The sequence below is a fragment of the Dermacentor variabilis genome, chromosome 10, assembly GCF_050947875.1.
Source record: "Dermacentor variabilis isolate Ectoservices chromosome 10, ASM5094787v1, whole genome shotgun sequence".
NCBI classification, from domain to species: Eukaryota; Metazoa; Arthropoda; class Arachnida; order Ixodida; family Ixodidae; genus Dermacentor; species Dermacentor variabilis.
The window spans coordinates 42415917-42430077 of NC_134577.1; the positions used below are offsets into that span (position 1 = coordinate 42415917).

At 48.4% G+C, this 14161-nt stretch overlaps 1 protein-coding gene across 2 annotated transcripts in view; it reads right to left on the minus strand.

The window, feature by feature from the left end:
• Positions 1–1563: 1563 nt before the first annotated feature.
• The window catches only part of LOC142560412 (uncharacterized), a 398440-nt gene continuing 385842 nt past the window's right edge, over positions 1564–14161 (minus strand). For both annotated transcript variants that reach the window (XM_075672505.1, XM_075672506.1), the window contains 2 exons: positions 6683–6743; positions 1564–4035 (listed from right to left, as the gene is read on the minus strand). In XM_075672505.1, the coding sequence (XP_075528620.1) occupies positions 3865–4035; positions 6683–6743 (232 nt within the window). In that variant the 3' untranslated portion in view covers positions 1564–3864. The remainder of the gene's footprint in view (positions 4036–6682; positions 6744–14161) is intronic.

Sequence of the window (14161 nt, forward strand, 5' to 3'; positions counted from 1 at the left end):
AACACATGCCAGCAAAATGGCTCCAAAGCGTACAACCCAGGCTCGAAAGCGTCGCGCTGAACGCAGCGAAGCGTGGTGCATACAGCGAATGCGTGTACACAATGTATACGCATAATTTCGTAATAATTAATTGAGTTACCTACAGCCCCATCATTCAATTAAGGTTAAACATTGCTGCTACGATGAGATATGCCAAGTGGCGGCAATGAGAACGCTCAACTCTCAGAGATTAGGAACACTTACGAACAACAACGTCTCAAGCAAACATGTCTCCTTGCGTGTTCTGTGGACTACGCAAACAGCAGTAGTTCAAGTAAGGTAACGTTTAACGTCAACCGCCACCATCGTATTGGACTAAAGGCTGTATAAATTACACATTCGCCGCCAACATCGCCGCCAACATCGCCGCCAATTATCGTCAATCACAGCAAACAGCATGCAAAGCCTCGCTTACATCGATTCCCACAGTGCGTGGGATCCGCACATTTTTCTTTCATGTGCGTCCCTCGAAGGTGGCGGTTGTGGGCGTTATTTTCCCATCGTGTAGTTCTCGATCGCATCGACAAAACGCCCGATACTTCAGCGAGGCATCCTGCCGGTCTATACGCCCCGCCCAAGTATAGCGAAAAATAATTGATCTAGCACTCGCACCACGAGTGCCCCGTCCAGCACGCTTGCGCCGTGTTCGATGAAAGCATATTATATAAGCGTGCGGGACGTGGGGGCGAATCATTCACGAGTTTCGAGAAGTGAGCCACTCACGATTTATTGATGCAAGGAGGTTCGCGTGACAGAAAGAAGCACTAGAGCTACGAAGGACGCTGTATTGTCGGGTTCGGGGCAAATTTTGACCACCTGCGGTTAATTAGCGTGCACCTAAGTCAAAGTACACAAAGGTTCTTCTTGTGTTTCGCCCAGGAGTCACGGGGCGAAATTGAAGAAAATTCGGCCAGCAAATTTATTAATCTAGCCCTCGACCTCTTCCTCAGCAGCGGAACGCCAAAGCCGTTGGTCCACCGCGGCTGGCGAGCGAGTCATCCGGGTAGCGAAGATAGGCCGCTGCGCTGATCGCGCTGGGCGTATCTAACCACGCTCATAGCAGGTAAACGCATTAGCCATGTTTGAGGATTCATTGGTTGCAAATCTAACCCAGTGTTACGTCCCACAAGACAATGGTTTGTGATTGACGCTGCAGTGGGCAGCTTCGCACGAACTTTGACTGCTTGGCAGTCGAGCGTTAAAGTTTGGACGAGTTGGTGCCGATTCATATCGATGGAGCTCGCGACGCAAACGCGCACTCATGAAATAAGGGAATGGCTTTGACGTTCCCTAATATCAAGCTACAGCTGTTCTACGTGCAGCAAGAGTCTACTCTAAACGCAACGCGAATCCAACCATCGACGTCGTGGAAAGCAACAGAACGTCACAGCAAACTGAGTCACGGCGCACTGATGTCCCGAGATGTGTGAGCATTGCTGCGACAGCTGCATTGAGAGGTGTGAGCAACGGTTACTACAAATCTTACGGTACGAATTATGTGGCGCGTATGACAATATCGCTTACTTTCTTTTGCCTGTCGTCTGCACGCGGCCGCTCAGAAGAACTTGATCACGCGTGCACAGGACTTTCCGTACAATGCACTGGGAAGCTACACAGACAACGCGTCGTTTCGCAGGTCCTTTAGTTGTGACACCAACAAAAGTGGCCGAACGTCGCATGATTCAAAAACCGATTTGTTCATTGATGTCAAGTTTCTAAGCCTTCGAATTCCCCAGTCACATCTGTAAGATATACAAACTAATACGTTCGGTCAAGCCTTCCTTAGTCTCTTCTCAATAGTTTGTGCTACCTAATAATCGAACCCCCTTCCATACGTTTACCGTAAGCATTCTTACAGAAGCCATAGTTCTCGCATTAATTCGTAAAATTTTGATAACGGTACCGTGAGCTTATGCGCCTATAGGTCTACAAATAAAGTGGTTCACTAAGTCGCGGGTTCAGTACCCGGCTGCTGCGGCGGCCCCATTGGGATGGAGGGGAATAATATATATGATAATTATTACAAATAAAGGTTCAACAATGTGTTGAGGGTAAAAATGAGAAGGTCGACGTATATGGTGGTTGAAATGATTGTATCATTAAATGTTGATTATATATCTCTAGTCTATCTCTTCGGTCTCTTTAGCATGGTCGGTATTTACTCATTTCATATTTTATTCCTGTCGTACTTGATTCGCAATTACTTCGAACTCGTCTTCTTTAGCGTCGACGCTCAACTGAGCCTCCCCCCCCCCCCGCCTTTCTTTAAGGAGGTCAGTTTGGCCGATCCCGGAAATAGCGCAGCCCAAAGTGCCATCTGGTTAATTTACGAGTTTATTAGCGTTGAGTACGCGTATACCAGTAATTTCGCCCACGCAGCGACTAATTCTTCCTTCATGTGGGCACTTCCGAAGCCACCTTTGAGGCGCCACTGTCTCGTACTAGCCTTGCCTAGTCCAAGCGGATTCACTGCATTTGACAAAAGCACGCCGTAAGCGGCTTCGCCTCAATGCAACTATATTTACGGCGGTGCACCCTTTACAGGGATAAAGCGCAATGTGGTCATTCAATGCGGAAGCATTTCTACAACTTATTCAACGAGAAAAACCGTCCGTCCGTCACGTAAGACGATCGCTTTTCAAGCTAGAGCCCAAAGCAACGACAGAATTCACCTTCGTGGTGACGCTCGCTTCCACACAAACGGAGCGGCGAGAACCCAGCGCTCACGAAGCTCTGAGCACGCCGCACTCTGCCCTATTCGCAGATCGCTTTCAAAATAAGGGCCTGCGCGTATCGCCTCACCGCGAACTAAGCGGCGAGTACACAATGCACACGAAGCTATCAGCAGTCAGCGCTCTCTGTCCCCATCGCAAATCGCTTTCAAGATATGGCCCGCGCGGCCGCGCCATACGCTGCCAACGCCGGGGTACAGTTGATTACGGTTCATAATGGTTCCACGCGGATGGATAAGGCGCTAAAGAGCGATAACGGCTTATAAAGGTCGTAACGTCATAAGCACTTCTCGCGCAGCAATCTGCAATAGTTTGCTTGCGTACTCAATTCATCTTGCACCGCCGTCAGCAGCAGTACGTGTCGCAGCAGCGCTGTCGTTTATGCTGGTCCGATCAAGTTTCATAATATTGATGACGACACCGGGCTGCGGGGAGATGCGCAAGTGGCACAACGCTTATGCACGCCTAGACAACTCCCACGGGAGTTTCGGCGTAAATTGTTTTAGTATATCAGCGTTAATTACGCTAGTATTGTAAACATTACCTACTCAGTGACTCATTATCGTTTCCTGCGGGCACCGCCAAGGCGCCTTCCAGCAACCATCGTACAGCACGCGGTCTGCTTAGTCCAAGCAGCCGCGCTCCATTTCCCCAAGGTATGCCGTACGGCGGCTTTGCCTCAGCATGTCTATAACTACGGCGGTGCACTCTTTACAGGGGTATACTACTTCCCGGGTACTCTTTTACTACATTGGCTCTAATTACGCCCACAGCGTTAATTTTACTCAGTCTGAAACTGATTCTCGCTTCTTATATCATTGACTCCTAGATTTTCCGTACCGCTTACGACTGTCTACTGTGCTCTAGAGGCGCAAAATTGCGGTTTTTGTTCTGGAATTTATTGCAAGATACCCAGATCCTGGATATCTAAACCCGCGTAAGTCAGCTAAGCATACATTGTGCTAAAGGAACCAGAGCTCGTGAAGTTAGATTTAGGTGCACGTTAAAGAACCCCAAGTGGTTGAATCGCTGGTCAATGATAGACCAGGTTTTCCAGAGGAAGAGCTTCGTGGCCCGGCCCCCATATTCGCAGTCACTGTGGTCCATAGCCGCTGCCGCAGTCGGAAGGGGGCGCCGCTGTGGACTTGGCGGCCGTGTCCCGCGCTTTGGCCGACATGAGGGAGCGGATGGCGCGTGCTCTGAGCTCCAGCTCAAGGATCTCCATCTGGGCCGCAGTGCACATGCTCGAGATGTCGCGGTACTCCTGCGGAAAAGTAGTCACTTTGCTTTACAGTTTGACGTCATCCGTCCTATCTTATAAAGCTTTGTGGAGGCGTTTGACTATTCACTTATGTCGGCAATCATTGTCGATGGTTCCTGCAGCGCTATTGTTGTGTTATTGTTGTGCAGCGCTATGTTGAAGTTAGGAAACCTTTTCCCTACCTATTCTAAGATGCCCCCCATCCCCTTTCACGAAATGAAAAATTTATTAAAGTAATTTATTTATTTATTTATTTATGTATTTATTTATTTTGTAATGAAGAAGAAGAGCACAAGAACAAGGCCAGCCAGATCGTCTCTTCCATGCCTGCTGTGCAACCAGTGGGCCAGCCGGATCGCCAGTGCTTGGCACGAGTGTGAGCCGTTCGGGAAACTAGCTGTTCCTGCTCTGCGTCACCTGCCTCCTCGGCTACGAAGAGACGTTACCCTAGGAACTGTTCAGTGCACCCATTACAATTGATGGAAGGTGCGGGGTACTCAAGAACATCTACACCCTGGAACTCCGGTCTCGGACCCTGCCTCCCGTCATGCCTGACTCTCCCCAGCCGACGACGCCGCCACCCCCCGTTGCCTGCTCTGGCGCTGTCCCGCAACGCCATCCAGCGGTTTTCAGCGGTTTTCAGATAAACAGGACGTCAATTACTGGTTGGCTACGTACGAACGGGTGAGCTTGCACAATCGATGGGATGATACCGCCAAGTTAAATGCCGTCATATTCTACCTTGCGGGAGTGGTTCACCTGTGGTTTAAAAATCACGAAGCCGACTTTCAGTCCTGGTCCGCGTTCAAGACCAGTTTCGCTGCAGTTTTCGGTCGCCTTGCCGTCCACAAGTTGCGCGCCGAGCAGCGGTTACGAGAGCGAGCGCAACCCGGTGAAACATTCACCTGTTATATTGAAGAGGTTCTCGACCTATGCGAACGTGTGGATGCATCTATGCCGGAAAATGACAAATTGAAGCACATTTTGAAGGGCATCGCCGATGACAGTTTCCAAATGTTGATCGCCAAGAACCCGCGCACCGTAGCAGAGCTCATAAACTCGTGCCAAGCACTGGCGATCCGGCTGGCCCACTGGTTCCACAGCAGGCATGGAAGAGACGATCTGGCTGGCCTTGTTCTTGTGCTCTTCTTCATTACAAGTTATTTATTTCCTATTGTGTGAGCCTTATCGGGCTGTTACATCATGGGTGTTTATATTAAAAAGGGAAATAAGCAAGTAAATTGTAGCATACAGTCCAGAGTAGTAGCGAACTACAGTTTTAAATAAATACGGTGTGTCATGAAGAAAGATTCAGAGTTGAAAAATAATTATGCGTGGTTTCGGAACCAATCCCACCATCAACGCCTTTCCGGGGAGATCATTCTACCATGCGAGCTAATCAGGGGGGGTAGCAGATCGCAGGGCGATGCCGAAATGATCAAGGACTCTAAGCGCAGGGACACTGAACATGGCGAATCGATTCTCCGGAAATCCGCATGCAGGCGGAGGAATGAAAATTATTCTCATGGAGATCACTATTTCCCGTTTCGCGACGCGTCTACCCAGCCGCCTGCTTAACTCATACGGTGAAGCGACCGCCCCGGAAAGGCATTACTGCAAGGTTCAATCTCCGGACCAGGACGAATTTCGCTTTAACTGGACTGTATACAAGATAAATATGGTGACAATTTGTCACCATATATGTCACCATAGAACCCTTTGGTGCTAAGGCGCACATTAGGTCCCTGGCACTTTCCACTAATTTACCGTCAAAGACTCGATTTCCTATTTGATTACCTTCAAGCATGTGGCTTCCTCTAAAACCTGTAGCTGTAATTCCGACTACATATTTCGTATATAAAGCCAGCGTTGCGGTCAAAAAAATCCACATTATTCAGACAAGTGGGACTAAAAAATCAAATCAAGATATCAAGTTGCGTAATGTTTTCTTTTTTTTTCACTGTATTCTTCCCTAAATTTCTCCCCTTTATTTTCCCTCTCCCTTTTTGCAGTTTACTAAGCGAGACAACACTTCTACGCCGGCAAAACTCTCTGTTCTAACACATTTTTCTCTCTCTCAACTGCGAAGCCTTCTCTTGAGAAACACGCATTGGTTTCACGCTAACCTCTCGGATAGGTGACAATTCTTCATTTCGCTTAACTTTCTCCGCACTTATCTTCGCACAACTTACTTGTCATATACCCTCTCCTTTTCATATCGACTCGAGAAACTGTTTGACAGCGCCGCCTATCGACTGAAATAGTCACTGCTTTTCAATGACAATTCAGACGGATTTCTGAAAGATAATTTTGCGACGACAAGCTCTCAGGCTCTAGTGCACTGAAGCGAACGCGTGCGGCATAGAACCTTATTTAAAGTACTCGTAGTAGCCACTTCCATAAAGCGCAGTGTCTCCTTCAATAGCAGACACCACGCTAACATAGCAGAGCCCCTTAAGTAAGATTATTCACGTCCTCTAGTGATGAAAACACGCATCGAAAGAAGCTGCAGTAATTTATCCGAAACTAAGCCTTACAAACTCGACCAAGTCGCAGTTTTATTGCACATGCCGAAAAGCAGAAAACGCGACTGTACTGGTGTTTATGCATTTATTCGCCTACAAGCCCATGCTGTGCACCATAGTCTTACCTGTTCGATGCTGCTGTTTTTCTGCGCTCTCTGAGACAGGATGCCTTGAAGACTGCGATCGCTGGAACAAAGAAGAAAATAAAGTTTGAGAGAGGCGTCTTAGCTGAGAAGTCAGCTTGAAAAGAAGTTCTGACTTAGTATTGGGAAAGGGAATGAGAGTAAAGAGTGAGCGAGAGAGAAAAAGAAGTGATGATGATGAGAACTAAAGTGGTGGTCTGAATAAACACGAACAACGTAGTATTTTTAAAGTGTCAAATCGAGGTCACTCATACACAGGAGCTGGTTGAAAGCATTTAGATCATCTAGCCAACGACGAGCGTCCGGCCAACATCCGAAGAGAACTTTTCCGCACAAAAGTTGATGGTTGAAATGTTAGAAAATGCACAGCATGCCACGGGTAGATGCGCAACACGTGTTCTGTAGTTTCGGGTATTATTCCGCACTCCTCGCAGTCCTGGCACTTTGAAAGGCCGATAAGCTACAAGTACAAACCAGCGAATGGCGATCCTAGTCGTAACCTGCGCAGCAAACTTGCGCGACTTCTCTTTACGGTGGGTGGTAACTACAGTCGCACGTCTTCATTGACTCCATGAAGAGAGCGATGACAGTAACTCGACGGCACACCATCTAAGATAAGTTGATCATGACACTAGCCCAGGGGAGCTGGAAAATCTTGGCTACAGCGAATGGCCTCCGCGCTACCACAGGTGGACGGGGAAATATGCGCGGGAAACGAAACTACCCGAGCTAGACGAAAATAAATCTTCAGTAAGCGTTCTGACGCCAATAAAAGATAGATATAATGAGCGATGCACACGCTGCATGCCACCATCGGCTCGGTGAACCTCACAGTAACCAGGACATGTCGAAGGCCATGATTTTGCCGCGATGTTTTGGACATCAGCTGTTGCCTATCATAGTTCGGAAATGCGATAGCCGCGAAAGCTCTACTTTAGAACCCGTGGAAAGCTCCCCTGGCCTGATGCTTTTCCGTCTCCATTTTCTCTTACATTTCTGTCTCTGCTGTATACCTAGCCCACAGGCAAAGAACAGCGATAAGGATACACATGCCCGGCGATTCTGTTGCTGGTCACACATCGCGCGCAGGTGGTGGCGTGACCTTGTAAGGAAACACATGCTCCTGCGGTGAGCACTGGGTTAGGAAGTCTCGTGATTCAGAACGCCGACATTCCAAGTGCCCGAGCACACGCCTTTAAGACAGTCATGAGCAAAACCCAAAGCACTTAAGCGCTTAATCCACCAAAATAAAAAAACACTTTTTCGAATTCTTTTTGTTATCATTCGATTGTGTTCACCTGTTGCCATGTTTTCGTTTATGCAGTGGATGCACTCGCAGCTCCTGCTCGGGACATTACAGTAAAAGAAGCTTTGGAAATACGAGTGCAGTATTCGTCCAAAGTTCGTCCTGCGTATCCTTTTCAGAGTTCTCTCTGTGCTTAGTGCCAATATATATTTTATTTCACCGGTCCCACTAGGTCTGACTCGGCTTTCTCATCTGTCTGCACCAGAAGGCGTTCATCCGGTAGGGCTGCTTGTCCAATTCCCAGCCGAAGCGATAGTCATTAGTGACGAAACGAATAAGGGAATCACTCAGAATCACGAGGCGGGAAAGACAGAAGCGCACGAAAAAATCGGGAGAACAAGCTGACGACCAGAGGGAGCAAACGAAGAGGCCCTAGCTGAGAGAGAGAAAGAACGAGAGCGATAGCGGGAAGAGAGAATAGAGGGACGTAGTGCCGCACGAAGGAACGAGGCAAAGGAGCACACACCCGAAAGCACGAAGTCGCCGGTATGAAAATTTCGCAAAACTGCGGCGATGTCGGCAGGGAAGTTGCGCAGCGAGCTGGCGGTGGAAACGGACGCCTGCCGCGTCAATTTCATGGCGTTAAAACTGCGAACTGGAGACCAAATCTGTCTGTACAAGGAAGAAAAAAAAAAAAGAACAGAACGAAGTACGGGCGAAAAACGGGAATGGGGCTAAGGGAAGGAGGAAGGGGGCGGGGAGAGGGTGATCAGAAGCTGAACTCAAAACGACGCGACGTCTCAAGGGGGCGTTGAAGAGACGGGGACGTTAAGGATGTGTACGTGCGTGGGGGGCGTGAGGAGGGGGTAGGGGCAAGTGGGGGGGGGGGGGCGTTCGGCAACAGTGACGGTGTGCGCGTGCGCACGCCGGGCTGCGCACAAACGTTCTTCTTGGTTTACAGATCGCGAGAAAGATGGAGGGTTGAGAGTAGATGCGCACTTGGAGAACTAAAGCACTGAGAAAGTATATAGTGCAGGTATACGGCACTTTCAGCCCGGGCAGAAAAGGGGGGCACGGGAGGGAGGGGGGGGCGAGCAGATGGGGAACGGGTTAGAGCCGAATGGAGCCGCGCTGGATGGTGAAAGGAGCAGGAGCGAGAAAGACGGAGGTGTTTAGAAGGCGTGCGGAAAGGGGGAGGGCGTAGGAGAGGGGGAGGCACCGGCATCGCCAAAACTACCGGGGAAACATTTTTGCCGCGCTTACACTCCGTAATGAGCGTTTATGATATACAGTGGAACGGCCGAAGGAGGAGGTCTGCTCGCACCCCCACTGCGCGGACGGAAAGAAGTTTTGGTAAAGTACAACGGCAGTCGGTTGCAGAGATGTAAGGGGGGAGTGGGGGGGGGGGAAGCGGTTTTGGCGCGTAGTCAGGAAAACGCGGAGCAGAGAAGCGTACTCGTGGAGTTGGGTTGAGTGTGTGTGTGTGGGGGGGGGGGGGGGCAGGTTGTGCCTCGCGAATAACGCTGAAGGCCGGGGAATGCGAAAAAGTTAGTCTGTTTGGTCTTTACGGTTTTTCGCTCCGCCGCCGGTCTTTCGTTCCTTACCGGCGGGCGCACCGGCGCGACGACGGGGGCTAATTTAGCGGCGGACGCGAAAGGGGCGCTTGCGTCTGCGAGAGCTCCGGGTTGCGCGCGGACCGAAATTCGAGCACCTCGCGAGCGCGCTCTCTCTTAATTGTCGAGCCGAAATTAGGCAATGCGCGCAGGCGCCGACTGCGGAAGGAACGCACGGGACAGACAGACGGAACCGACTCACGCACACTCGCGCGCCAGAGTCGTTGCTTCGGAGGAGAACACTTAGGCTCGCTTCGGCGGCCGCACGGCTCTCTTTTACGGAGCAGAGAGGAAAAGAAACTCCGCGGGCCCAGCGGACGGGTAAATCAGCGAACTGGTGGCTAAGAGGAAAACGTTTTTATAGGCATAATCGACGCCTCCGCTGTTCCAGCTCTCTCTCTCTCACACACACACACGCACATTCGTACTCTCTATCAAAATTGCCGCGCGGCTGCCTGTTCACCACCCGAGCCACTTAAAAGGGGGAGGACGGCGAGGAAATTAGAGACGCTGCGAGATTAGGTAATAAACCTACTGCACGGTGCGCGGCTGAACTGGTCTGTCCTTTATTATGGAATGCAGCAGCGTCGCGCACCGCTACGTAGACGTGCGGCTGGCTCGAGGAAAACGAATGTTTCAGAGGCGTGCGATTATTAGGAAACACGAATCTAATGCGCCTCTGTTTCGAGCGATGACATAGGATCCGGAAAATTAACCATCGACTCCTTCCAATATTCGATTGTGCACGAACGCCTAGCGTTTCGACGATAACTAAATCCTGACTATGACGGTGACGCAAGCTTGAAGTTCTTCGGCCGCTTTTGGCTAAACGGACATTCGGTTATCGCTGCGTGTGTCGAATGAAATAAAGCGGATCATTTTTAGCGCGTTTCGTTCCAGATATATTTGCTTACAGGAGGCGATAGATATTTGAGATTCGATTCGATGTTCCGATTCCGTTTTGGCTTGTATTGATATTCGGTTAGATTGGAATAGTAAACTATACTTGGACTACAACAAAATTTTCGCTAGCTCACACCAACGCGTTGAAACAAAGTATATGGGGAAGAAGGCGGGGAAGGGGGGGGGGGGGGGGAGGGCGAAGCATCTACACATGACCTTTGAGCTCGCCCATGAACAAGAATTACAGTTCATCGGCCTAAAGTCAGTATTTCAGCAATATGACGAGTGTAGGCGCTTTTGTTTTCGCAGAGCTCAATCAAGTCAAATCAACTCTCAGTTCCTGGGCACAGCAGTAATAAATGGTAAATAAATATTTTACTGAGACATAGTCTCTCGGTCTTGCCTAGATCAATATAAATTATATGGACTAAAAGGAAGCTCAATAACAAACAAAACCTAACTATGCGACGGCATAATTAGATCGTGATTACTGTGACGTCACAACACCTCCGCGTGCGTGCGGTACGGGCGACCTTGCATGTTTACGCGGTGGCTGTAAGGCAACTGCAGGCCAACACCTTCCTCAACCTCCACTTCTTACGTGCCCGCTACGCCGCATCTTATTCCCCCCTTTCTCCGGGCGGTGGAGGTGACCCGGCGTCACCCACCCACCGCCTGGACAGAGACATTATTCCAATCATGAGTAGCTTCGAGGCTGCACTAACAATCAAATGTTCAGCAGGCGCCAGTACGGCGGGCCCGCGGCATGTCCATGGTCATTGCAACCCTGGACTAAGGGTCCTACCCTTATCTTTTTATTCTCTAGGTTTTTCCTTTCTCTCTCTCTCTCTCTCTCTCTCTCTCTCTCTCTCTCTCTATCTCTCTCTCTTATATCTTACGAAGATGCTATTTCAGGCACACTGCCGTGCACTCATGTACGCTCAACATACCTCGAGCTTTATGTGAGATATCTCCAAAGTGGGTGAGGTCCGCCCGTAATGCCATAAACAAATGTGCGACCGATCGTAGCATAGAACCACCGTCTTCCAGCAAAGCAGCCTGATGCTCTAACCATCAGGCCAAAATCGCACGCATGCTGCTCTCGCACAAAATACGCTCTTCGTAACGTCTGGCGCGTGCGCCACGCGTCAGTGCCTGGCATTCTTCCCCTCATGACAGCTAGCGCTTCGAGGCGCCGTGCTACTGCACTGCCATCTTTTCTGTCACCTCCATATTTGGTGACGTTCGCCTATAATGCAAACGCACTAAAAAGAACGTGGACCAATGTAACCGCCATTGAAGCATCACCAGAGCAATGATAAGTAAGGGAGAAATTTAAGCATTTCATTTATAGAGGAGAAAACTACTTTCCGATTCATTGATAGCCGCGAAAGGAGAGAATGGAATGAAAGTGCAAGGAATTATATCACGCTAACAAGGACCTTTGTAAGAAAAACACAGCAGCACTGTAAGCCAGCACTGTAAACCAATTCACACCCTTAAGGACTCTTAAAGGCCCAATTTGGTCTACAACTTCTATAAAGGGTGTAATAATGCTAGTTATATACAGGAAGCACCTTTAAGGATGCAAATCTGTTAACGGTGTCACACCGGTTGAAACGGAATGCTAGCGCGTATCAGCACGCGGCAGCGAATAAGATGCACCGGCAAGCATTTCGACCGCAATAGAACACTGCAGCTCAACTTGCGGACGCAGCGCTGCACTAGGCTGCAATTATGGTGATTAAGTAAATGTTATAGGTAATCAAAAGCAGAAATATTGGAACTGCTGTAACTTGGCACAGGAACGACACAGAAATTTTCAAACACTTTCCACTCATTCACTTCTGACTCGCAGTTTGTGTACCTTGAGCATCAATCGAAATTCAAACACGAAATTACTGATCAAAGTGCTCATTCCGCGTAATCAGTGAAACGGACGACTTGTAATTAAGCTAAACTAAGCTACTGCTACGAATTCACACGAAGCTGGAAAGGGAGCAACGCATTTGAAGTGCTTTCAGCATGCTCGGGTTTTAGTTAAGATGTGCTAGCGACACGTCTAACTGCTTTTAAAACTTTGAGTCCTCGTTGTGTATGTCTATCTTGTATTAAGGAGATTACCCTGCAATAGCGCGCAACAAGTAATGAAACCACACGATGCCGATCAGAAAGCGACAAGCGACGAAGTAGTTAGCCCAGCGACATGTGAGGAATGCAGAAGATGAAAGGAAGTGTGCCGCATTTATTAGGCAATAGGTCGACCTCCTTTTTCTTTCTTGAAAATGTTGCCCTGAATGAGCTGCCAACCTGTATTCGAGACCAAATAATCTCGACCTATATAACAAAGCTAGCAAGAGTACCAAGCTGATGGAGTTCCTTCGTCGCACCCACCGTAAAGCCAGTCTGGAGATTATCCACACTGGCTTTAAGAAACGCCGCATATTTATCGCGCTCGAAGACACCGAGGACAACATCATTTTGGGTGCAGAAGAGGCCTGCGAAGGGGCCTACGCGGGCGACTTCTCTAGCTATTCCGAGGAAGATGCAGCTTGTGGCATCGACTAACGAAATTTACTAGTCGAACTTACGGTAAATAAAGGTGTGCCATACTTAAAGTTCTTCGTTTTACTAAAATGATGTAGGTCCACCTATATTCGGATTGTTATTTTTTTTATTTCTCAGCGAGTTCAATATATACGGTTGGGCTTATGTTCTTGTTCGACCTATCTTCGAGTAAATACGGTAGGCCACGTCACAATACACTGTCAGGTTCCAAAGACACAGATTGAAATGGGCCTTGCGTTTCGATAGATAGTCTGCCCCGATCTATATATTATTTTTATATTATTTCATATCTCCTTCTATAATCTTTCTGCCATACTCAGAGTAATTTGCCCCTTTTTCTCAACAGAAGCAGTCCTGCCAGTCTTTACACTGGCAGACTCAATGTTTTTTTTTTCTTTTCCTGTTTCCCCTTCATATTTCGACATCTAAAATGGGTGCTTGAAACTCGCCGACGATGACGCGTTTCCGGCTCTGCAGTCGCTTCCGGCGCATTCAGCCAGCGAAAGCATAGCTTTCTAGATGTATCTCTGTTATTTGGCGGAAACCGTCGCTGGGGTATGAATTTGAACACCACCTATTCGTCACTTCAAGCTTACATCTTTATGTAAACTTTGTAGTTGTTTGAATTCGACGTTTTTCATTAATTTCTGCATGAAAAGCTGGTTTCTTGGCGCAAATGTTCAGTATTAGAAAAAAAAAAACTACCAAACCTGACGGAGAAAAACAAAATTGCTGGCCTTTAATGGCTAGAGACAAGCGGCTTTAATCGGAGACTCAGTATTATTATAGCATTGCCATATGGAGTTTAACGCAATCGAAATTTATGAGGTAAAGCTACCACATTAGGGAAGCCTTTTAAATTGGCCCCTCTCTCTCATTCAAACGCCCATTAAACGCCTAAACTGTATCGTTAGGGAAAAGAAGACCTAATATTCTATACTGCAGGTCACCGAATTTCGAATTATGGCACGCGAAACTTTAAAAATGCGTGGGAAATCAAGCAAGAAGACAAAATTGTAACAATACGTTAACGACTCCTTATCGCCGCAACGAAATGATATGATCATGCAGAAAGCAATTTTTCGGAGCTACAAATATTTTAAAAGTACTGACTGTTGGGCGTGTTGGTAA